The sequence below is a fragment of the Ochlerotatus camptorhynchus genome, unplaced genomic scaffold (genome assembly GCF_037179485.1).
Source record: "Ochlerotatus camptorhynchus isolate MF236.1 unplaced genomic scaffold, CSIRO-AGI_Acam_v1.1 ptg000229l, whole genome shotgun sequence".
Classification (NCBI taxonomy): Eukaryota; Metazoa; Arthropoda; class Insecta; order Diptera; family Culicidae; genus Ochlerotatus; species Ochlerotatus camptorhynchus.
The window spans coordinates 780569-805990 of NW_027040719.1; the positions used below are offsets into that span (position 1 = coordinate 780569).

The 25422-nt window shown below is 38.6% G+C and overlaps 1 protein-coding gene across 1 annotated transcript; it reads left to right on the forward strand.

Annotated features, from left to right (window-relative positions):
• Positions 1 to 1322: 1322 nt before the first annotated feature.
• Positions 1323 to 24673, forward strand: mtm (myotubularin). Its single transcript, XM_065225459.1, has 5 exons — positions 1323 to 1751; positions 1814 to 2839; positions 2917 to 3087; positions 3149 to 3356; positions 23497 to 24673. Exons 1-5 carry the CDS (start codon positions 1650 to 1652, stop codon positions 23811 to 23813), a joined length of 1824 nt encoding a protein of 607 aa, XP_065081531.1. The 5' UTR covers positions 1323 to 1649; the 3' UTR covers positions 23814 to 24673.
• Positions 24674 to 25422: the final 749 nt, after the last annotated feature.

The following is a 25422-nucleotide window of genomic DNA, read 5'->3' on the forward strand; positions in this document are numbered from 1 at the left end:
CTGTAGAAAAAAATACTGAACAAAACTGTAAATTGTTGGAATTCCGCAATACTGTAAAAAAGTATGACGAATGTTCTGTAGAAAAATGTTTTACAGAAAACAAACGGTAGTGATGTGCTGGATTTTAGCAAAAAATACCGAGCAGATTTGCGGATTCCCTACTGTTATACTCAACCTTTGGCTGCCATTTTGAAGTTGTTCTTTGAATCTCCGGTGTGAAAAAGTATTTATTCAAATGTCAATGTCCGAAAAATCATGGAAATACTTCAATATATGACAACTTTAAGTAAGGGGTTCGAGATCTCTTCGGTAAGTACAGCCCGCAAGTACCGATCGGTCTATGTTTAAATTAATTTGCATTTTTTTTACATAGTGTACATCAACAGCTTTTACTATCGTCAGCCTTTTCCGGTCTACGTAGAGTCAAGTTTCTATGTTCCTCGAGGAATCACTAGCATAAAACCTTCTCAATCACCATCTCATGCCAACAAAGGAAAAAATAAAAGTTTTTTAACGTTTCAATAAATTATTTGTTGTTGTTTCCATCAAATACTGAAAAAAAACTCATCAAAATGCTATTGATCAGTTCACGAAGATTTGCCGCACTCTTCTCTCACCCGTAAGTTTTGACAGTTTTGGGTGGTTTGTTTTGGCTCCCATTCGTTGCTATCTCTTTTACTCAGAAGCAAAATGATAGGGAGCAAAAAGTGAGGTTAGGGACCGTGCACTGATCTATAACAAAACGTTCGGTAAACTTTACCAATCATTCAGCAATATTTACAGTGCGGTTCAGTAAACTTTGACAGCTCAAGAGTGAAGTTGAATTTACTGAACGTACTGTAAAACAAAAAAATTACCTAATCGATTACCGAATGTTCTGCTGTTCCATATTCGGTAAAAAATTACAGTATACTGTAAAAAAATCTTAGTGTGTATATTCGGTAAAAATTACAGTGTACTGTAAAAAAAATCTAAGTGTGTAGGAGATACATACATTTAGGCATTTACAACATTTTGAGATCATAGCGAGGTGTCGTGAAATGACAAAATCAAAGTCGATTGTCCGTTGAATATCGTCTATTTTACATCCGATCGGTAAAGCCTCGTGGCGTTTCTTTCATGATATTATGATTTTATTTCCTATAGTAAGTTTTTAATCTGTTCTCAAATTAGCTGTGTCCCTCATGCAACGTATGTCATATTCTAGTACCTGTTGTGCGACAAAGTCAGTGTGCTGCGCAACAGCGTCCACCGTTCTGCCCTCTGGCAACATTGTATCGCGCTTTTGTTTTGATTCTTCTTCGGTGCTTCGAACGATGATGATTGTCAAAAGTCATGTAAAATTTCCATTTTCCTCCCGTAGCTACCCTACTTTGCTGATGGTGTTTATTAATTCCGTTTTATTGCCAAATAATTGAATCTAATTGTTTATATTTGGGTTCAATTCAATCCCATCCTATTGGACTGTGTTTTGTGATAGTCGATGAGCGTGTGGTTCGCATGATAAGCGAAATATTCTACGACGGATTTTGCTCCAGTTCCAGCAGCGTTGCGTCAATACACGTAAACACAGCAGCATCATCTTCGGTCAGCAGTGCCTAGTGGGGGCGTAGTCTCGGATCTGGACAGAGCCGGTTCGGATAGCGGTTATGGATCATCACCACAATTCGGACTTTCGTCGAAGTTCGAACTCGCTGGATTCCGATTCGAAGTCAAGTTCGTTGAACTCCAAACACGGAATGGATACGATTGTGAGTGTGGTTGCTTTTTACGGAAATAATAATTTACATAATTCGTTGTATCAATTCAATAGGTTGCGAATGAATCTTCGTTTACGTATCTCTCCGGGGAGAACATGCAGGACATAAAAAACGACGTGTCGTACATTTGCCCGTACAGTGGACCGGTAGTTGGAACTCTGAACATTACCAACTACAGACTGCACTTCCGGTCGCAACCATCAACCGATAAGGATCCGGTAGTAATAGTTGATTGTCCTTTAGGAGCCGTGAGTCGAATCGAAAAAGTCGGAGGAGCCAGCTCCAGGGGAGAAAATTCCTACGGAATCGACATTTTCTGCAAGGATATGCGGAATCTGCGCTTCGCTCATAAACAGGAGAACCATTCCCGTCGAACTGTATTTGAAAAGCTACAGCTTTACGCCTTCCCATTGGCTAATAATCAGCAGCTGTTTGCATTTAATTATAAGGAAAGATTTCCGGAGGACGGCTGGACCGTGTACGAGCCAGTCGCCGAGCTTCGCCGGATGGGTGTTAACAGTGCCAACAATGACACCTGGAGGATTACGAGAATCAACGACAAGTACGAGATTTGTGACAGTTACCCTTCCGTGTGGGCTGTTCCCAAGACGGCAAAAGACGATCTGGTTCGGCAGGTAGCCAATTTCCGTTCCCGCAACCGTCTGCCCGTACTCTGCTGGATACATCCTAAGTCGTTGGCTACGATCACTCGCTGCTCGCAACCACTGGTCGGGGTTAGCGGAAAACGGAACGATGCCGACGAGACCTACATCAACTACATCATGGAGGCAAATGCTCAATCGGATAAGCTGTCGATCTTCGATGCACGGCCGAATGCAAATGCCATTGCGAACAAAGCTAAGGGGGGTGGGTACGAGTCGGAAGATGCGTACAAAAATGTCGAGCTTACCTTCCTGGATATCCACAACATTCACGTGATGCGGGAGAGCCTGAGGAAACTGAAGGAAATTTGCTTTCCTGCCAGTGACGACCAGAAGTGGCTTTCGGCGGTTGAAAGTACCCTCTGGTTGAAGCACATCAAGTGTATTCTGGCTGGGGCTGTTCGGATTGTCGATAGGGTAAAGCGAATTGAAGTTGTTAGTTCTTATCAACTTCTTCTGAGTGTGAGTGTGTTTTTTTTTTAATTTTGTTTCAGATCGAAAATATGCGCATGTCGGTCGTGGTTCACTGTTCGGATGGGTGGGATCGCACATCACAGTTGACGGCCTTAGCCATGCTGTTGCTGGATCCCTACTATCGCACTCTGAAAGGCTTTGAAGTGCTAATCGAGAAGGAATGGCTCAGTTTTGGACACAAATTCGAACAGGTAAGTTTCTCTCGTTTTAAAATATTAATGAAAAGTCAACCAATGATTGTCCCTCACGTAGCGCATCGGTCACGGAGACAATCACCACTCGGACGCGGATCGTTCGCCCGTATTCCTGCAGTTTATTGACTGTGTGTGGCAAATCACGAAGCAGTTTCCGCACGCTCTTGAGTTCAATGAATATTTTCTGATCACCATTCTCGATCATCTCTACTCGTGTCGCTTCGGGACGTTCCTCTACAATACGGAACGGGAGCGCGTTCATAATGGTGAGTACGCTTCGAGCTGGTTATAAGTTTGGACATGTTGTCGATTTTGATGGGTATCGTTTGAAAAACAATTTGAATACCTATGTCTCTTACTAACGAGTTTTTCCAAGCATTGATAGACGTGAGCATGCTCAGTAATCTCAACGAATAATGGTTATTACAGTTCTTCTTGCGATTCATTGTATGTCGTGTCGATTTGCAGTCAGCAGTGCAGAGTAGAGCGACAGTCAAAAATCTGCCACGACGAATGAGATCGACTCAAAATTGAGTCGAATCGACTCATAATTGCAAAAAGTGGAGTCATTCGGTTTATGAAAAAAACCTTTATTACTCATTTATGAAGTGAAGAAAAATGGTGGCGGTCTTGTTAGTTTTACTCACTGGTTCGAGATATACAGCGTTACATTTTCGTTTTACCTACGCGTTGAGTCAGTTGGCTCTGCTCTGGTACTCACTTCGATCCCAAGCTAATCGATGCACCCCTCGAAACATAAGAAAATCCACGAACCACTCATTTTATCTGTCAAACTTTCATATCGAATCAAAACAAACATTGTGTAGTACTAAAATTTCGACTAGAATGGGGTACTTCAATCGATTTGCTTGGGACCAATAGGCTAGTCAAGTAGTGAGCCAAATTAAAATCGTTAGCGTCCACCGGGTGCTAAAACTGCATCCGGGGGTGGGTGTTCTCGAACATAAAGATGGAAAAGGATGGAAACACACTGTCCGTTTCATTCGAGGGGGACGAAAGTTATCCGCTTTATATTTCATATAATAGATTTCTATAAAATTTGCTTCAAAATTTCGATTTTTTAAGATAAATTCTGTGAGCACCATACTCAGGACTAGAAATACTCAGAGGGAGAGATGGGCGGAGATAATGTTTTGAGTCAAATGAACTGTCAAAATCTTAGCCAATCAAACATTCCAATTAGAATTTTTCCGATGATTTCTTTTTCTTAGGCTCTGAACCATTTGGTGGATTATTTTAACTTTTGGTTAAAATTTGACAGATGAAAAGTTATCGATTAACCCTGCTATCCGAGCATGGTTATTTCTGACAGACAAGAAGTTAAATTTTGACAACCGTGGCTCGAAAACCGGTCGATCGACAGCACGGGGATTTTCGAACATAGAAAATAACTTTCGAAATGTCACTTTTAACCACGAGTTAAATTTAACTCGGCAAATGGTTCACAGCCTTACTAGAATAAATTTCAGAGTACACTGGAGTCGCTTTTTACGCGGGTGATACGTCCCGCTTAAAAAAAACCGCGTAAATTCCGGAATCCGCGTAAAAAAACCGCGTAAATTCCGAAATCCGCGTAAAAAAAAAACCGCGTAAAAAAAGACCGTCTAAAAAAAAACCGCTTAAAAAGCAACTCTAGTGTATAACGATAAACCGCGTAAATTCTGAAATCCGCGTAAACTAAAATCCGAAATCCGCGTAAAAAAAAAGTGCGTAAAAAGCAACTCCAGTGTATTGCAATCGAACAGAAATTCAATCACCTTTATGTTTTGTGTGCTTCTCAAATTCAACTAGTTTTTGGAACCAAAAACAATATTCTAACTCTATTGATTAATTGATCTTCGTTGGTTAATAAATGGCACCAAGAAATGTGCAAAATATTGCAATGCAATCAATTATTATTTTGCACGTAAATCGAATCAAAAATAAAAGTCATTTGAAATGCTAGCTTCTAGCAAGGGTTGCAAGATAATTTAGGAACAAATCCCTGCTGCCGAATTGTATTTTGTTTTCTCCGCCTATCTCTCCCTCTGAGTATTTCTACTCAGGACGGGAATCACCCAGCACTTCGGAGCTCCATACTTACGCATTGCCAGACCCCCTTCACTCTTTGGATTTTTTAGAGACAGATAACAGCGCCAAGCGGTTTGTGACGAGACAATGTTGAACTGTAGCGTTGGAAGAAAACAGGCACACCAATATCTATACATGTACGAACCCACACAACTGAGCGGACGGTACAGCGCAAATCAAAACACTAATCGGTGTCATCATTCATCGTCTTCATTCAGCTTCTTCTACTTCCGTTTGCGTTTGCTTTCACCGGCGTTGACAAATACTTCCTATGTTATAAAATATAGGAAAGTAATGATTATTCCAATGTCGTGAGTTTAAATACATTCTGAGCGGATCAACAATATTTTAGGTAAAAAAGGTGTTTTTCAAAGGATGATTTTAACGCACTGTTCGGAATTTGAATCAATAAGGTAAATCGCGCGATGATCGAGACGTTTCCGTCGGATAAGATTATTTTGCGGCCGAGTGTCTAGGAAGCTATGGAAACCGAAATGGCTCTTGATTTTGTTTTATGCCCTTATAGTATAAACCACCATCGCACTTCGTGAGTTGCCCCAATAGAACCCTTGCTTTTGGTTTGAATCAGTACAAATTCGTTCTATTATATAAAAAAAAAAGAAGTATACATATTCATTTTCTTCCGAACTAAATAAACCACCATCACACTTTGTGAGTGGCCCCAACAGTATCCTTGCCGTTGGTCTAAATCGGGTCAAATCGGTTCTAATAATTATTTTATATTCAATCAAGTAAACCACCATCACACTTTGTGAGTGGCCCCAACAGCATCCTTGCTGTTGGTTTAAATCGGTTCAAACCGCTTATAATTAATTATTTTGGTCATTGATAAAATAAAATAAACCATCATCACACTTTGTGAGGGGCCCCAACAGTATCCTTATTGTTGGTTTAAATCGGTATACACACATCTAATAATGATCTACATCTCTAGACAGCCGGCTGTTTAGAGCATAAATCGAAAATACTTATAAATAACTACACAAAACAAAAGATCGCATCACTTATCAAGGTGAATCCTGATCCAACGAACCTAACCCACTAACAAAACCTCCTTCCTGTGACTTTTGTGGGATGCAGAGGTAAACACGGTCCCAAAACAACAAAAGTCACACACTAACATTCCTTCCCTCTCCCACCTGATTGCAAGGACGTGGCCGGTGACGTTATTGATCTTTAAAGGTAGGAGTCACTGGAACATGTACACTGAGAATGGCAGGTTACTCCCAAGCCCCATTCAGTTGATTCTTTGTACAATTTCACTGGTTCAGATCAATCACGGAGTGCAACTATCGATACGTGCAGTCAGACTAAGCTAAGCTAAGCTAAGAAAGTAATGATTATTCCAATGTAATTTTTGAATAGAATGCGTGCTGTGTTAGCCAAAGAAGACGGCGTATTTTATTACGTTTAGCAATGATTTCGATACGTTGCATTTCCAGTGACTGGGGTGTTGGAATAATTCTTTAAAGCGAGTGAATGCTTTTCCCATGTTTACTTCTATGCTTATTAAGATTCTTTTGAGCACCAGCTCCGCAAATCATCAATTACTTAGAGATTTGCATCTTACTGATACCGGTGGTATATTGGAAACTCTTTCGCTCGAAAGCAAAACATATTACAAGCACATCATAATGCGCGCTTGGATGTGTGAATGTTTTCTCAAGTGTTTCTGTTGCATATAAAGTGGTATCTAATGATTGAAAATCGGAACAATCACAAACAAGTAAGAATCTTGCTATCGCAATATAATGATGATGACTTCGAGGATGATATCGTCCTCTTTCCTCGGCTGATCATAAACGTCCGCATTGACATCTATCATGCTGACACCTGTCAGTTACTGAGCCCAGCTGGTGAAGTTGGCGGGGAACTCCCAACAGTTTCAATGTACACTCAACAGATGGCACTGCGATCACATACGGGTGGTAATTATATGGCTTGTATGAGGAATTGATTAGTGGGATATCTTGTTAATTAGATATCTTTGGCATTGCGCATGTCCACACGTCTTACCTCGAGGTCAGGCAGCAATCGAAAGAGAACCATTCAACGATGTGTCTGACCGCCTCGCCACGATGGACTGGGCTAGTCTTCGAACGAGAGGTACAATGAGCCCACTCACAAATTCGAGTCGTTATGAATAATTACAAGCACCTGTCGATATTATCCGATTTCATTACCTATTCATCGATAATCTTGGATGTGGTAGAATTATCGAGCATTATGCTGATGTTGTTTTTAGTGTGTTGTGTGATGTGAACTGTCTCTTTCTTGAGCACCTGCTTTTGTGATTGTTGCATGTTCAAACTCTGGAAGCAACAATATTTGCCCGGAGATTTGGCAACAAAATTGATGGCCAAACGTGACCAAACCCAAGACCAAACGATAGGTGCCATCGATGCTGATCTTCACCGGATGCCTGAGATTGGGGAAGTCGGTTGAGGTCAGCGTTGCCAGGTCATTTTCAGAAAAATCTGCACCAGTTAAAATAAAAAATCTGGAAAAATCTGGAATGCTCCAAAAAATCCTGTTTTTAACATAATGCTATTGAAATCAAAGTGATGTGCTGTATCTCCCGTAAAAATCGGTCAGCATGATCATCTGGAATTTATTTAAAGTACTAGAATGGTATATAATACACATAAATTATATAAAGCAAATATTGCGCATTTCACACCAAATTTGACTAAGAAGCGCGTTTTCACATAGTAAAAAGTGTGATACAATTGCAAGTTTACGTCTAATCGTCTTGATGTCTTCCCGAGCAAAGCTGAAGATCAAATTGAAATCAGAATTTGCTGTTATGATGTAACTTATTTTGAATACTCCAGTTGATCTCATTTTGGTTGACTTAACGGTTAACACAGCAAAAATGAGAGCAAAATTTTACACTGTTGAAGCAAACGGAAAACTAATCCTGCTTTCAATGAAATCAATTTGATTACTGATTTTGCATTTATAATGTTTAACTGAATACGGGCCTAGAGTAAATGGTTACCATTCATGTTTCTCAAGCTGAAAGACTAAGGCTCCAATCTCACCGCGGGCAAGTTACGAATGACCTAAAATGTGTTAAACAAATCAGATAAACGATAATCATTAGTTCAACGACAGATGAATTTCAATTAAATTTTAAACAAGACGTAAACAGCAGAACTTCAAGTTAAGTTGCTTTCATTTAAAACGTATTGACTGCATAATGAAAGCAGAATATGATATCAGACTTATGTCGCAACATTTGTAATCAAAATGAGTTTTCATTATGATAGGAACTGCACACTTTAATATCGATTTGCTTTCATTTTGTTAACCGACTTTGCTCGGGTTCAGTGCATTTATTCCTTATGATGCAAGCAATAAGTGCTCCGAAGACATCAAAACAATTTGACGGAAACGTGCACTTTTATCACACTTTTTGCATTTTTGGGACAGTCCAGTTTCAGATGCAATCAGCAATAACTTGTTAGCATTGCTAAATCATCCAAAAGTTGAAAAGTATTGACACAGTGAGCCCAAAAAAGTTTAAATATCCATTACGCAGCAGTTCAAAAATTGAATTAAATGTGGGCAACATACTGCAGAAAATATTTTTAGAATTGTTTTTTAAACTGCAATTAAAAATAAACGAGTGAAAAGCAAAGAACTAAGCAAATTTGATGGGATGGATTTTTTTTAAACTAATAGTCAATGTAGTCCTTACTATTTGATGCAGTACCAGAATATAAAGTCTGTATTAGTTCTAAACAATTCTAATATAACCCTGAGGTTGATCAGATTTACAATTTAATTCTTGACATCATACAACACACAACTCCCTCACTAGCGTGTACAGGAATCTTGTTAAGGAGGGGCATTTTTTTCTATGGTGCATTTAATCTGGGGATGGGGAGTACTCCAAAGAGCGTGGTGGATAGTGTCATCCACCCACAACTGTTTCCCTACTGTTCAGTTTAGCTAATTTTATTTATTTTTTGCTCCGGTGGTGGTTCATCTTCTGCAATGCAAACTGTTTTCAGACAGCCAATGGAATTGGCAATTTAATCTCATCGACGATGTCGATGATGATCGGTTCGTCAAATGGTTGCAATAGTAGGGCTTTAACCGAAATGATACTTAGACGAATTCTTAGTAAGACAACAAGAGACCAAGGTTCAATGGCAAACTAATACTCACTTTTTAATTAGGGAATCCTAAAGCTGTCTTTAAACTTTGTACAGTTGCGAAAAAGTCTAGCCTCAGAATTCCTTGAGGTTCCTTTCGAAATTTTTAGAACTCAATGAGATATTTTAAAATTCTTCTCAGAAATCCTCTGGAGTTATTTTTAGAACTCTTCTTGAATTTTACTCAGAACACCTTGGGTCTGAAATTTCCTTAGAGTTTCAGAAGAACTTCCTCAGTATTATCCAGAAATTATTCCCGGAATGAGCTAGAACTTATCGGTACTCCCTTGAAATTTTCCTCAAAATCCCTTCGGAATTTCACTCAGAAATTTATTTTCTCGGTATTCTTTTCGGAATTATCTTGAAATTATCTGTAGGATTCACTAGAAATTATTCGCAGAGTTTTCTTAGAATACTCCCCACAAATCTTTTGGAACTGTCCTCATAATTCAATATCCTTGACGTTTTCTCGGATATTTTTAGAACTCTTTTAAGAGCTCTTTTGAAATTCTTCTCAGAAGTCTACTGGAATTATACTTAGAATTCTTCATGACTTTTTTCTCAGAACACCTTGGAACTGAACTTCTTTAAGAGTTTCAGAAATTTTTCCCAGAATGTCCGCGGAATTCGCTTGAAATTTTGCTTAAAACCCTTTTGGAATTTCACTCAAAATTTGATTTTCTCGGTATTCTTTTCAAAATTATCTTGGAACTATCTGCAGGAGGCACTAGAAATTATCCGCAGAATTTTCTTTGAATTCTCTCCAGAAATATTTTGGAACTGTCCTAAAAATTCAATATCCTTGAGGTTCTTATCGGAATATTTCTGAACTTTTTTTTTCTCAGAACACCTTGGAACTGAAATTCCCCTAAAGTTTCAGAAGAATTTCCTCTGTATTCTCCAGAAATTATTTCCAGCATGAGCTTGAAATTATCTTCGGAATTCCCTTGAAATTTTCCTCAACATCCCTTTGGAATTTCATTCAAAATTGATTCTCTCGGTATTATTTTCAAAATTATCTTAGACCTATCTGCAGGATTCACTAGAAATTATTCGCAGAATTTTCATGAAATCAATCTCAGAATTTTTTTTTTCTTTTGGAACTGTCCTCAGAATTTAATACCCTTGAGGTTCTTCTTGGAAATCAAGTTTAAGTTGTCAGTCCATTCACCAAAACGTTGTAGTTTTTCTACCAGAAATGTTCAATAAAGCTTGCCCCTCCATTCACCAGAACTGTGCAATTTTTACATCAGGAATTTTCAATTCAGCTTGCCCCATCCATGCAGCAGATTGTTGCAAATCTTTCACCAGAAATTTTCAATACAAACTTGTCCACAGGTAATTCTACACCAGAAAATTTCAATTGACCAGAACGATGCAAATTTTCCACCGTTAATGTTCAATAAAAATTGCTTCTCCAATCATCTGATTGGTGCACATTTCCTTTTTTTCATTTTCCACCAGACATTTTCAATATAGATTGCTTCTCCTATCATCAGAATGTTGCAGGTTTGCCACCAAATAAAGCTAGCCCCTATTTTCAGATTTTTCATCATAAATTTTCAGTAAAGCAGCTTCCCTCCAATCATCAGAATGGTGCAGATTTTCCACCAGAAATTATTATTGAAATTTGTTTCCCTATTCAGCAGAACGATGCAAATTAAACACCAAACATTTTCAGAAAAGCTTTCCCATCCGTTCACCAGAACGGTGCAGATTTTCCACCAGAAATTTTCAATATAGCTTAATTTTAAATAAAGCCTGTGCCTTCATTTACCTGACCAGTGCAAGTTTTCCACCAGACATTTTCTGTTCATTTCATTTATCAGAGTGATTCAAATTTTGCATCATAAATTTTCAGTAAAGCATGCTCTTCATTCACCAGAACGGTGCACCAAAAATTGTCAGTGAAGTTTGTTTCACCATGCACCTTTGTGGTGCAATTTTCAGACTTTGCCTCTTCATGCAAATTTTCCACCACAAATTGTCAATGAAGCTTGCATTCATCAGAACGATGCAAATTATGCACCAGAAAAATGAATAAACCTTACTTTTACATTCACCACAGTTAAGGCAAACTTTCCACTAGAAAATTTTCAGTTAAATGTGCACCTCAAAATTTTTGGCGTGATTCAATTTTTCCACCAGAGTTATGATGATATTTTCACACCAGAAATATTTAATAAAAAGCTATTTTTTCGATTTACTATCATGAATTTTTTCAACCTTAAATTTACTCTCTTTTTTAACCTTGAAAAAAAAATGCACCAGAAATTTTTTGTATGCACCACTCCACTGTGGTGCAATTTTTTGACCAAAAAATTTCATTGAAGTTTGTCCCTTCATGCACCTTTGTGGTGCTATTTTCAGGCACCATCTCAAAGAGTTTTAAGTGCTCTTATATTATGAAATGAAGTTATTTTACCTTCAAATCAAGTTATCAAGAAATCAAGTTATTTCATGTCATAATTTTGTAAATGTGGAAATAAAAATCTTATTTATAAAAGGCAATTGCCCCACCTTGTCCCACCCTTTGCACGCCAGTGTACTCCCTATAGACCTGTAGCAAATATATCATATTAACAATATGATCCATTCATACCTTTTCCAAATGTTGCAATGGCGACCCTCAAAATATTGCTTCACGCACCATCTAGCGTTGAAAAAGGTCAGCAACAATCATTCAATTACAATCGAGGGGTGCGAATATAGCACTTATTAGAAAAGTAAGAGCCAAATTATTTTCATTAATTACATTGTGTATTGTGCTTTAAAATTTATCTGACATGTCACTGTTGTCATCAAAAAAATAAAATGCTGAAATACATTCATTTGAAATATTAAACAAATGTTCATTTGGTTTACCCCTCGTGACGATAAACAAATACATTGGTGGCCTTTTTGGCCACAGAGGTGCTTTCATCTCTAAAAATTCGGTTCGCCAGCTAAGCGAAAGAGTGGATCATATTGTTAATATAATATATTTAGTTGAAGATGCTAATTTCAAATAACAGACTGTAGTGGTAATTTTTATACGATAGATGGAGTAGATGAAAGCATAGAGTTGATAGTTCCGTTAGAGTACGGCAGTGTGAAGATTGCATATAGATATTAGAATAGCGAGCTAGGACAACTTTTAAGGAAGGTACAAATCAGTTTTTTCATCTCTTTTTATCAAACTCCCCCTTTGGAGAGGGATGGTGAGGGGTGTCCCCCCCCCTGCCACCACTGGCAAAAAGAGATGAAAACCGACCCGCTCAAGTACCAACGGTGTGTTTGAAACAGTTCTACCGATTTTTTTACCGCACTTCAGTTGTTATTTGAAGGAAGGCATTCAGTCGTAGGTTTGGAAATTGCAACTATTGTTTGCCTGTAGCCAATTTTATTTTGAAGCAAAATTCACCTGGCTGAAGTGGGAATCAAAGCCTAACATCGTGGTACTCACAAAAAGCTTACCTAAACTACGGATAACTCCATTATTCGCATGACCATTACGAATTTAAAAATTTTAGGCAAAAGAATAATGCTATTATATTACTAAAATGAACGTCTTATAGCGTCAGGATCTTGAAATTATTATAAATTCCGGAATTTCTATTTTTCCTGGGTCCCATATGAACATTTTTGCTGGTCTGAATTTACTTGGAACTCTTCATAGCATATTTTCGCCCGTTTTTTGATTTCCATTTGAATGATCCTAGAATTTCCTTGGTGCACTCTTCAGAATGACCGACACACTCTTCTCATAATTCCCTTTGAACTGCTTTGTAGGTAAGGTCAGAATTATTTTGAAATCCTCTTCAGTATTTCCTAAGTACTCAAGTACTTTTCAAAAATGGCCTTGAAAGTCTTAACATTTTATTAAAATGAATCTCCATAGAAACATTGGACATAGTTCCATTGAAATTATTCTAACGATCAGCATAGTCCTTCAGTTTCATCATAAAAATTTTCTATAATGTCTCTTCTGGGTTGTATTTCCTATATTCATATAATCTCCATGCAATTGTCATCAGAGTTGATCAGACCAGAGGTTGCACAGCCTGAATATTTAACACTAGACAACGGACAACACACCACACTCAGTGGGCCGGTAGGGCAATTTTCAGGTTGTCAAAATTTGCATCGGCTGGAGCGCGAATCGAACCCTCACTTCGTGGCACTCACAGTACGCCTGAACGACCACGAAGCCCAAAAAGATGGATGGAACACTACTCAGAATTAGCTTGAAGTTCTCCTCACACTTCACGGTGAACTATTTTCAGAATTACCTTAAAATTCCAATAATGTCCAACGTTGATGGCCTTTAATAATTAAATGAGTAAGTTTGGATTTTTTTAGAGGGTAAATCAATTGCAGTGATATTTTTAAAGCAACATGTTTAAACAATCTGGGGAAATCTGGAACATATTTAAAAAATCTGGAAATATACGTGGTCTGTCTGTGTATCTGGCAATACGACTAAACATCTGGAAAATCCAGATAAATCTGGAATACTGGCAAAGCTGGTTGAGGTAGTGATGGAAATCAATAATGACCTTGGAGATATCCGAGAATTCCCATTCGTAACATGCGTTTCCGCACTTCCTATAATGTGTGTAATGCGCTATACTATCACCTCAACATTTCAAGAGCACAGCTGCCGCAAAACATATAACAATGAAGCTGGAACTGAAGCAAACAGGGAGTTTCAATTTCATGAGCGATGTCAAAACTGTATCCGAAATTTGTGCTCTAGAACACTTGAAGTGATGGGGCATCTCAGCCATCATCAGGCAATTTGTGAACTCTTCAAGGAATTACCATAAATGATTTTTGAACAAACGATTTTCGAACAGATTTATCAGCCAACAATAATGGATCAGCAAACTTGTAATGACCTTATTTTGCAAATTGAAGCACGCCCACGCAAACCAATTCCACCATCGAATAGGAGAGAATTTTCCCTAGCCGACAATGTTGTTGATTTGGCAAGCCGAGCTTCGATTTGCGAGAAAAGAGCATTACAAAATTTGATTACAAAAGCTGATCCGCCTTTTTGAATTGTTGGTTGAGATTTCACGGCGTTCCTTTCTTATTCATTCTATGTGATGATTGATAGATTCCATTGGATTATCACTTAAAAACTATGACTGCGATATGGAATGATTTCTATCGTAATTTCGCATACTTAGTACTTGATAATACTTTGCTTCGAGCGTGGTTAGCGATAGATAAGATGTATATGAATATTGTCTGATATATTTCATGGTGAAAAACTGTTGATATGTCATGGGTGGGAACAGACATCTAGAAACTAATGGAAAATCATATAAGTTTTTTTTTTGTTTATTGATTTATTTGATAAGGCTCAACCGAATTAACTTTACAGAGCCGAGGATTCGTGGTCACTTTACAATACATCTTAAAACTATAGTCAAAAGGTACAACACAATAAACACTTTATCTTCCGCTATCCAAAAAGCCTCCTCCATCAGAACTGGAGCCGCTTCCAGTAGTTTCTTTGTATAGCATTTTTGTGGATGCCAACGAGGGTCAGAGCGCGTCCATTGCAACAATGGACGCAAAACGTGGTCAGCACTCACACACTCATCACGAAACGGTTGCTTTCCAAAGTCGACGACGCATCGACTGAAAGAACTGCTGATGAAGAACGATGAGGAGGACCACACAATGGTTGCTGCCGAGAAAACAGACGATCCCGTAGCACACATCGAGAGTGGCTTGGTTTTGTCGGCAGCCGAGTGAACACTGATCATATAAGTTTGCACGATGAGAAAATTCAGTAAAATATACCTGTTTTCATGATGAATATTGCTCCCTAAAAGATGTATCTTATAAGATAATTATGTTTATTTTATTGGAGTTGCTTTTAATGATTTTTGACGTTTGTTGATATGTCGCGTGTAAACAGACATGTAGAAACTATTGGACAGTCATTTAACTTTGCAGTATAGGAAAACATGTATGTATATCTCATTGTAATAGCTTCCTTTGATTTCGTTGTAATAGCTTCCTTTGATTGTAAACAGATCTATCCCAATCATTATATAGTCATATAGATATGCCTTTTAAGAAATCCAACAGCAAACATTTGTTTTGGCATATTTTTCCGGGATAAATATCGCTCCCAATAAAAAAACATCTTACATGATTGTTCTTTATAAATTATTGAAACAATTTTCAACGATGTTGTCGTACACTCATTAAAATGATTAGTCGAACTATATATAGCTAACAACAATTATTATACTGTATTGAATAATCCTTGTTTGTTATTGTTCCATAAGATAAGGGATTCCGGAAAAGAATGTATTGAGATTGAAAAAAATGGTTCTACTCCAATATTTACTTTGCTAAGATTCTAATTGTAAGCCTGCTACACACACTTAGAAATTATCGCCGACTTCGCTAATTTTTACCGAAATCTGAACAGCTGAACTGTTCGGTAAAAGCTACTTTGAAACTAAATCTCTACTAAAATGACAAGATTTGAACATTTAAACAAGGTTGAACATGTTTTGAAACTATTTTCAAATCCAATTGCCTTTAAAATGAAGGTCAAAGTTTTACCGAATGTTCAGTTGTTCTGATTTCGATAAAATTTACCGAACACCGAAACAAAATCTTAGTGTGCACGGCTAATTCAGATTCCAGCACTAGTACTCGAACTTCATGAACCAGTTCCTTGAAATCATATAATGTAGTCGTCGTAGGAGCATTAAGCAAGATTTGAATACACGACACCACCGAAACGGAGCATAAATTTGTCAGTGCTATTTTTCTTCACTCTAGCAAAACGAGCATAACGTTGCACTACATTCCATGTCGGGAGAGCTGTTCTTACTTCATGCTAATTGAACGAGCTCAATGTTGAAATCAGCCGTGGCCCAGTGGAATCGAGCGCAGACACCGAAAGCATCACACCTCAACAGTTCTTGATCGAATCCCAAATCAGCTACAATAAAAAAAAGACAACTGTGAAAACTCCCCACTGTCTGATGTCTATTTTTCGATTTATTTTTAGAAATCGATTAAATATATGTATCAAAAGAAGAAGTAAATTTCATGTGATTTTCACATAAACTTTAATTCGATTGATTTATGACACATATATTATATTGTGGTGAAAAGTAAAGCTTATGCTTATGGGTTGCAAATCCATTTCAGTTAATTATTATAATTTGACCGATTTTCACTTATCATATGACGATCATATAAAAGTTACCAAATTATCAGCGTTGTGAATGTATCAGATATTCATATAGAATTTACCTGACACATTTTCAATCATATCATTTTCATTGGATTATCTTATAGCGCAAATTTATTAGACTTCCACATAACAGGAATATGTCATATTGGTTCAGTGATAGAGAGCCAGCAGTAACGCCAAATAGACGATCAAATGCTTTGTTTACAAAAGCTGATACGTCCCTTTGAAAAAGTTATCGAGATTTCTTTACAGAGCTGGAAAAAGGGCCTATCTGCTTTGATCGATTCTCTTCATCGACTTTCTCTTTTGATTACCACGGCTATACAAACAGTTTTCGAACTATTTTCGCCACATAGCATGATAAAGGAGGTTTTTATCTATCGTCCAAATCGTCAAATACAACAGGGAATGTTGTTGAAGAGAAGTTATTAACGAAAGAGAAAATCGATGAAGAGTATCGATCAAAGCAGATAGGCTCTTTTTCCAGCTCTGTATAGATTTACGCCAAGGGAGGGAGGTGGCTGTCAAATATGAACAATCGTGGCCTACCTCGCATAACTGGTTCCAAATGTAAACAAGCCATAAGAAACCTTCTTCTTCTTCTTATTCGCATTTCAAGCTTATTGCTTAGTGCATATTAGCTTATTGCGTGCTCTCAACTTAGTGTTCTAAATGCACTCCACAGTTATTAATTGAGAGCTTTCGATGCCAATTACCAATGCATGAATTTGTGTATTGTGTGGCAAGCACAATGATACTCTATGCCCAGGGAAGTCGAGAAAATTTCCAACCCGAAAGATTCCCTCGACCGGACCGGGAATCGAACCCGCCGCCTCCGGCTTGGTAATACCGTGCCTTTACTCACTAGGCTATGAGGCCCCTCCATAAGAAACCTACAGGGTTTGTTTACGTTTGGAACCAATTACATACAATAATGATCAGTAGGCTGATTTGACAGCACGTCCCCCCAGATTTACGCGCGCTGATGCGAATGTCATCAAAATTCCACCTGAACTTTGCATTAGGTCCTTAGTAACATTCACTGATTCTTTTCGTCGAATGTTCAGCTTGAATTTGGCAAACAAGTCTCGGTTATCGCGCTAATTCTTCGATGCAATCGTTATATATATTTACATTATTTGACAAATCTCAGGTAATCATAACAGCTGCTAAGAGGAAGAGGAGACAACTGGCTTCTTTTTGTCTGTGACGTGTTCTTCTTCTCTCTCGGAAACGACCGTGCAAAAACTATTTCATTATGGGCGACGCAGTCAAAATAGATTCCCTGTTGTAAAAATTCTCGCATTTCTATACGTTCACCCGACCCATCAGGCGCTGGTTCGCGTTTGACAGAAAATTGGTTCAAAAAAGGCTCCCTATTTTCTCCTCTTCCTCTTAGGACAGCAGTAGGTCTCTTTTATTCATTCCAATTGTTTTCAATAATCAAACGTCATGATTACCTGGATTTTGTCAAATAGGGTAAATATTTCCATTGTTCGCACCAAAGAATATCGATTTGGTCGATTTGTTTTGGTTGCATAATGGATCCAATTTTTTCAGATTTTAATTTTTTTAATATCTAATTTCTATTTCCAGTAATTCAATAATAAAGTAAGGCTTGTTCTCGAGAAAAATGCACCATTTTTATCCGTGTGTATCATTTTTTTATTCGTGGGTAAAAATTGATGAAAATCTGGGTATAACTAGTTTGGAGTGAATTGTTTACATGTGCAAAATTTCATAACAATCGGTTCAGTGGTTATTGAGATGTCATCGAAACAAGAAGAAAATCGCCGGAGAATTTTGCGCGCCGACTGCGACCATGAGATGGATCGGAAGACAACTGGGAATCACCCATACAACTGTGTCTCGGGTGGTAAAATCGTTTAAGGAGTCCCAGACGACCGAGCGGCTGACCCTGTGAAGGCCCGGAAGGTGTTGGATTATTTCAAGCGTAATCCGAACCTTTCGATTCGCTACGCGGCTCTGAAGGTAAAGTGTTCCACGTGGTTCGTTCAGCAAACCGTGAAGGCACCGAACCGGCGTGATCAACAAAACCCGGCGGCCAAATCCCGCGCAAGGAAGCTGTATCGAGAGTGGTTAACGAAACCGATGTGTGTGGTTATGGATGAGGAAACCTACATCAAGGCAGACGCAAAGCAGATACCGGAGCTGGAGTTCTACGTTGCCAAAACACGGTTTGATGTTCCGGAAGACAGAAGGAAAAAGAAAGTGGACAAATTCTGGCAGGCCATATGCCAATGCGGTAAACCGAGTAAACCGTACATCACAATGGGTACCGTCAACAGCGAAATTTACCACACCGAGTGCCTCCAGAAGCGTCTGTTGCCCTTCCTGCGGTCCCACGAAGGCGAGACATTATTTTGGCCGGACCTGGCATCATGCCATTACGCGCGATCGACGTTGGATTGGTACAGGGACAATAACGTTGTTTTTGTACCAAAAACCGCCAACCCCCCAAATTCACCAGAGATTCGTCCGGTGGAAAGATTTTGGGCCATAATGAAGGCCAAAGTTCGAAAATCGTCCAAGGTGTTTGAGAACGAGCTGGAGTTGAAGAAAGAATGGATGAAAGTGACCAAAAAGGTCGGCTCCACCATTGCACAAAATGTAATGAGGGGTCTTAAGGGAAAGGTGCGCGCTTTCAGCGATGGAAAGGAAATTGAATAAAGTAATTATGCCGAAACATAATCCACATGTATTAGTTAATTCCCTGAAAGTTTCAAGAAAATCCGACTTAAAATAAATTTTTGGCGAACACTTTTGTCTTGTGCATTTTTTTTTTTCGAGTACAGGCCTTAGAATCATTAAATTGACATAGAATAATAAAGATTATGATAATTCCAGAGTAAAAATATTTTTGGAATTGCTAGAATTACTATGTTTTTAATTATCTTTAAAATTACCAAATTATTTTCCAAGCAGTAGGAATTACTGAAATTACCAAGGGGTAAGTCACTCAGCACATTGTGCCGAAATTATATTCGGCAAAGCTTGGGAACATCCATCGGCACATTTTCAGCATACCTTCGGCACGATCTCGTAGGCATTAGATTGTTGTAAATAAAATGGGACCACTGCTGGACAACTGTCATTGAAGTTGTTCAGAACATTACGTGCTGTTTGACTGTATGCTCAGGAACATCTTCTAATTGAATATACCAGAGGAACTCAGACCAGCAGTTCACTTAAAGATCTAAATACGAAATGTAGGTTCCAGAGTGGGCTGAAGAGAAAGAGGCAGTTGATCAGACCTAATTAGTACCCTTAATTAAAATAATGCTGCATTTCCCACAAAACAAACTAAAGAAGTCTATTCATCACCGTCTATAGTCGGTCTCCAACAGTGCTCCCCACCGGTTCCAACTCTTTCCGGCCGAAAGGCTAGGTTTCTGGTCTGCCTTTGCCTTTGGTTTGGCATTATAAAACACTAAAACACAGGAGTTTTATTACCCTATGGATCACAAAAACACCGAAATTTCGCACACTCGCCACTTCCCGCGTCATCCTCAATCCGATTTATCCTTGCGATTTCAAACCAAAACATTCAAGGTGTCAGAAATACCGGGTTGCCGGGATGGGTGTTTTACAAACAAACGCAGCTTGCTCTATGACCGGCACAATCGACATACTTGCGGCACACTGACAAAAAAGATGACCCAAGATTGGTGTGCGGAGTGACCTACCCCTTGGAAATTACCCACAATTTTTTTTATTACATTGAAATTACTGAGTAATTCTAAATTCACTAATTATTTTCATAATTTGTGTAAATTTTTGATTACCGATCACCTTACAAGCTTGGTAGAATTCCCTCGGTCAAATCGTATGGAAAATGTTCGCTTTGGATACATGGCAGCACATTGACAGGTCTATAAAAAAGCCCTACAGTAAAAGTATGGACGTCTGTTAAAAGTTGTTCCAATCGAACCGTCAAAATGCACCGCTTTGTTCGATTGGAACAGCTTTTTCAGTTTTGTGGTGACAGTCGTCCATTCTTTAACTAGAGGGCTCTTTAGCCTATAACTATGACCGTCTGTAACAGTGACAGTTCGTGTTGTTTGTTGGAAAATGCATCGCACGTGTAATTTGATTAAAGATGTAACACAGTGTAACCAAATAAATTTTAAAATTTTCCCTTGATTACAAAAGTCTGTAAATAGGGGAATTTACGTATTCTAGTCAATCTAAGCAGCGTCCGAACTTCTATTAGCGATTTCTCAGCGTCACACACATACATGACAGGTTTGTTTGTTGACATTTATCTGCTGCTTGCTGTTCTACCAATTTCAATCGACAGAATTGATCAAAACGGGTTGAACATGTTTTTACAACGCTCCAAACTTCTCAGGTGAGTGTGACTATTGTCGGCAGTCTCTTTTTCTTCGGCACCATTTCCATTTGAACTGCGTGTTAACCAGCTGTTCTATTATCGGCAACTCGAAATCAGCCGTATTTTGTAGTGTGTATATTTCATTTAAAGAAAAATATGGCAGAACAGGATTGCACAGTCGTAAAAATGTAATCAGATTGAAGCTGAAAAGATAAGGAATCGGCTTAATATGTTCAGCGAAGAGTTTTGATGGGAAAATACAGTGAACTTAACGTTTCAATTTCGGTTGCCGAAAACAGTCAATGGGTGCCGAAGCCATAATTTACCCTATCTGTGAAAAAATTAAAAATTACAGACTTTTTAATTTTTTCACAGATATGTCTGTAACGAAAAAAATGTCTGTGAAAAAAATAAAAGTCTGTAAATTCACAGACATGTCTGTAAACTGGCATCTCTGCTGATCCAGAAAGTGTTTACTCTGACGATTGAAAAATCAACATCGATTTTTTCTTCCTCTCATCATTTTATATCTAGATATAGCTGGAATTATGGCGTAACAGCTTTTGTAAGCAATGGCTTCCCTCGATGATTTCTCGAAAGGCATTACTCTCCCTGGCAAATCAACATTACCATCGAATAGGGGAAGACTTCTCCTACTCGATGGATATTTTGGTTTGTGTAGGCGTGCCTTGAGTTGCTAGAAATCAACGACAGAAGTCATTGTTTACAAAAGCTGTTACGCTCTAATTCCAGATCTATCTAGATATTCGGCATGTTCGTTTAGGCCAGTTTAATCCGGAATGAAACACTCAAAGAATAAATCACATATCCAACGGAAAATATTCATTAGAATTTCACATAACTTTCATGTAATAGGGGAAATGACGGCTTCGGCATGCCAGACTATTTTCGGCAACTCAAAATGAAACATTATTTTCACTGGATTTTCTTACGAAAACACATCGCTGAATGCATGCAAACCATTCTTTATGCTTTCAGCTTCAATTTGACTATATTTTTACCACTGAGAAAAAGCAATCTAGAAAGGTTTTCTTGAAGTGAAACACGCGCACTACAAATTGTAGCTGATTTTGAGTTGCCGATAATAGAACAGCAGATTTACATGCAGTTCACATGGAACGGTTGCCGAAGAAAAACTGGTTGCCGATAATACTCGCTCTCACTAGAGAAGATTGGAGCTTTGTAAAAGCGTTTCAAAACAGTTTTTGACAATTCTTTCGACTGAAATTGTTAGAGCAGCTGGCAGCAAAAGATTGTAAACAAACCAATACTGCATATGTGTGTGTTCCTTAGAGAAAAAGGCTATAGAAAGAAGGTTGCTGCTTAGGTTGCCGAGAATACGTAAATTCCCCTATCATAATTGGGAATTGCACCACAAAATCACATGAACCTTACGTGTCAAATGAAATTTAAGTGATTTACCATACAGAACTCTTGTGATCACATGAATGTTATGTGAAATACAGATAGATATCATTGGTTTTGTTAATGGAAAAATATTATGTGCATTCCCAATAGAAACTACATGAAGACCTTTATCCGTGAATGGTACAATTTCTGACCACGTTTTGAAATTACCGTTAGCTTTATAGTTTATCCTGCTCAATACGAACTGTTGTTTTAAAACTCACAAAAATTTGCTTGAAATTAAGTTATCTATAATTTTGTAGATGCGAGCATTCCTTCGTAAAATTTTGTGTTTTCGACCATAGTTCCCCGAACAAGTCACTAATGACCTGAAATATGCTAATGTGACTACCTAAGTAGGTTACTTCCCGAAATTGTGAAAACTTTTCTATGTCAGTCTCGATGATAATGGAAAATAAAAACATTTCTATGGCCACGCGATACATTTTTCATTTTTCATCATTTGCTTGCCCTGGGGTCCAGATTTCGAATTCGCTATTGTGTTGACCGTGAGAACACCATTAGCCCGAGCACGCATCCCACACAAATTGGATTATTGTTTGTCGTCACCCAACAACGACGAGTCTCGATCGGTCAGCAAAAAACAAAAAACCCTTCCCTGGTTGGTTTGTTTGTCCTGATTTGTCTGTAGGTAGATAGTAGGTACCTTTTTGTTCTGACGGTGCTTTACGTGCAATGGAATTACATATACCTACCTGGCGTAGGCTTCATTTGACAGATCATACTCCGCTCCGCTCGCTAACCAGCCGGCTACGCGAGGAGGACCCTACCTGAAAATTGTTTAATGAGTCAGTTTAGTTTTTGCACCGTACGAACAATCCACCGTACGATGCGCACTGTGGGTTGTCTACGGATGAAACATGGTCCAAAAGCGATTCCGCAAAATTCTAACTTTCCGCATGATTTAACGTACATCGTTGAGTTAAACTTGATTTATATTGATTCCATCATTGCGACAAATATTGCCAATTACATTCACTATCCAAAGCCGGTCCCATCGCATCTCGGAAACGAGGCCAATGAGACAACCGATTTCCCATTTCCCATCCCATAGCTCTAACCCAATCTCATCCTCTCGTCTCATCTCGTCTCGTCTTGCCTGTTCATTACAGATCTGAAAAATCGCACCGTCTCGTTGTGGTCGTTTATAAATTCATCCCACGAACAGTATCGTAATCCGCTGTACGGCGGTCGCAATATGGCCATCCAAACCGTGCTGAAACCGGTAGTTAGCATGCGACACATCCGCCTGTGGAAGGGCCTGTACTGCCGGTGGAATCCGAGCATGCGACAACAGGATCCGATCTATCAGCGCACCCGGGAACTGCTGGCCTTGCAGGAACAGCTGCTGAAACAGGTGGAGGAATGTCGACTGGAGAAGAACTCGCGGCCGCATCAGTCCACGCGGTTGACTTCTCCGCTGCATTAGGGAAAGGTGAGGATGGCAGTTTTCTTCATCGGATTGAATGAGTGGCTTCGAATTGGACTGCATGTGGTAGGTATGGGTATGTATGGATCCGGTCATTTCCGAAATAAGTAGTTTCCGAGAAATATTATATTAAATTAAGCGTTGCTCCCAGTTCCAATTGGGTTTTGATCGGCAATCAGGAGCGAAATGACGATGAGCATTCCCATAGCGCTTGAAGTCATACCTACAAACCAGTGTATCCAAAGTCTTAAGCGTTCCCGAAAGTGGAAAAGTTCAAGCAGCACCAGCACCAGTATTGTGTGCATTATTATAATTAACTCACTGAGTATATCGAGAGTGTGCGTATGTATGCGTGGTCGGGGAAATGGATGCTCGCCGAGAATGTATGAACGCTAAAGCTGATCATTAGATTTGAATTAGCGATAGGGAAGAAGTTTGCTCCAGTCTCCAGACACAAAGTATCCTTATATAACTAGCTCTAGTGTAGACGAGAGTCTAATAATAATAGTTCTCACAAACCATCACTGCGGGCGCTGTTTGCACTGAGGAAACGCCACGCGTCTATTGGTGAATTCGCAGCGCCATACGGCAGCAGCGAAAAGTTTGTAGTAGTTATTAAAACAATGTTATTACGTCTATTATAACCCATAACCCATTCTGTAACCTTACTATGTAACAACACTAGTATGCATAACTGACGGTAATGATTCTGCGAAGACGAAGAGAGACGAAGCACGCGTAATGTGTTTTAGTTGGTAAGAATCTGAAAGTATATGCTCTGCTCCAATGTATCCATTACCGACCTTTTTGGTTTTTTTTTGCAAGTCTGTTTAATAAAGACTACTCTATTTTAAAGAAAAGTAGCGCTGTAAATTTTCATTGAAATCCGAAACTTCTGCCACTTTTGATGACATTCCTTTTCTTTGATATAACCTCATGACCAGAAATGATTCAATTGGGATCATAAATTTTCATCTACATTTCGATTAATGCTGCTGATAGGTGCAAGGAACATTTTGAGACACTGTTGAATGGAGAGAACGAACTAGTTTCCAGCATTAACAGCATCGTACTAAAGATTGTAGCTGCATAGAAATTGCGTCCTTCAACAATTCGATTCCCTATATGGCCTATTGGCGCATCACAAAATCACTTTAAATAGAACACAAAAATAGCCACTTTAAATAAAACATAACAATTGCTAAATCGACCATTCCCCGTTGTCGGTCGTGTATGTCATTTTACATAGTAGTGCTGTTTTTCCACACACGAAAAAAATCAGACAAATTAAAAACGCTGCCATTAAAGCATTTTTTGAGTATTTTTTTAGTAGGATTAAAGACTGGAACGCGCAAAAATTGGTCGACAAAAAATCGTTTCTTTCAGTCAAAATTCATATCACAAAAATGTTCTTATTTTTTTTTGGTAGTTCAATTCATATATTTAAAGGAAAACATGTTCGTTTATTCTTTTGGTTTGCCAAATGCGAACTGCCGTGCCTTCCGCTTAACCCATTCCATTAAATTTTGCACAGTGATTTCATCTATAGATACTATAGATTCCATAGATAAGCGGAGGCACAAAATGTTGTATTGGCAGCCATGAAAAA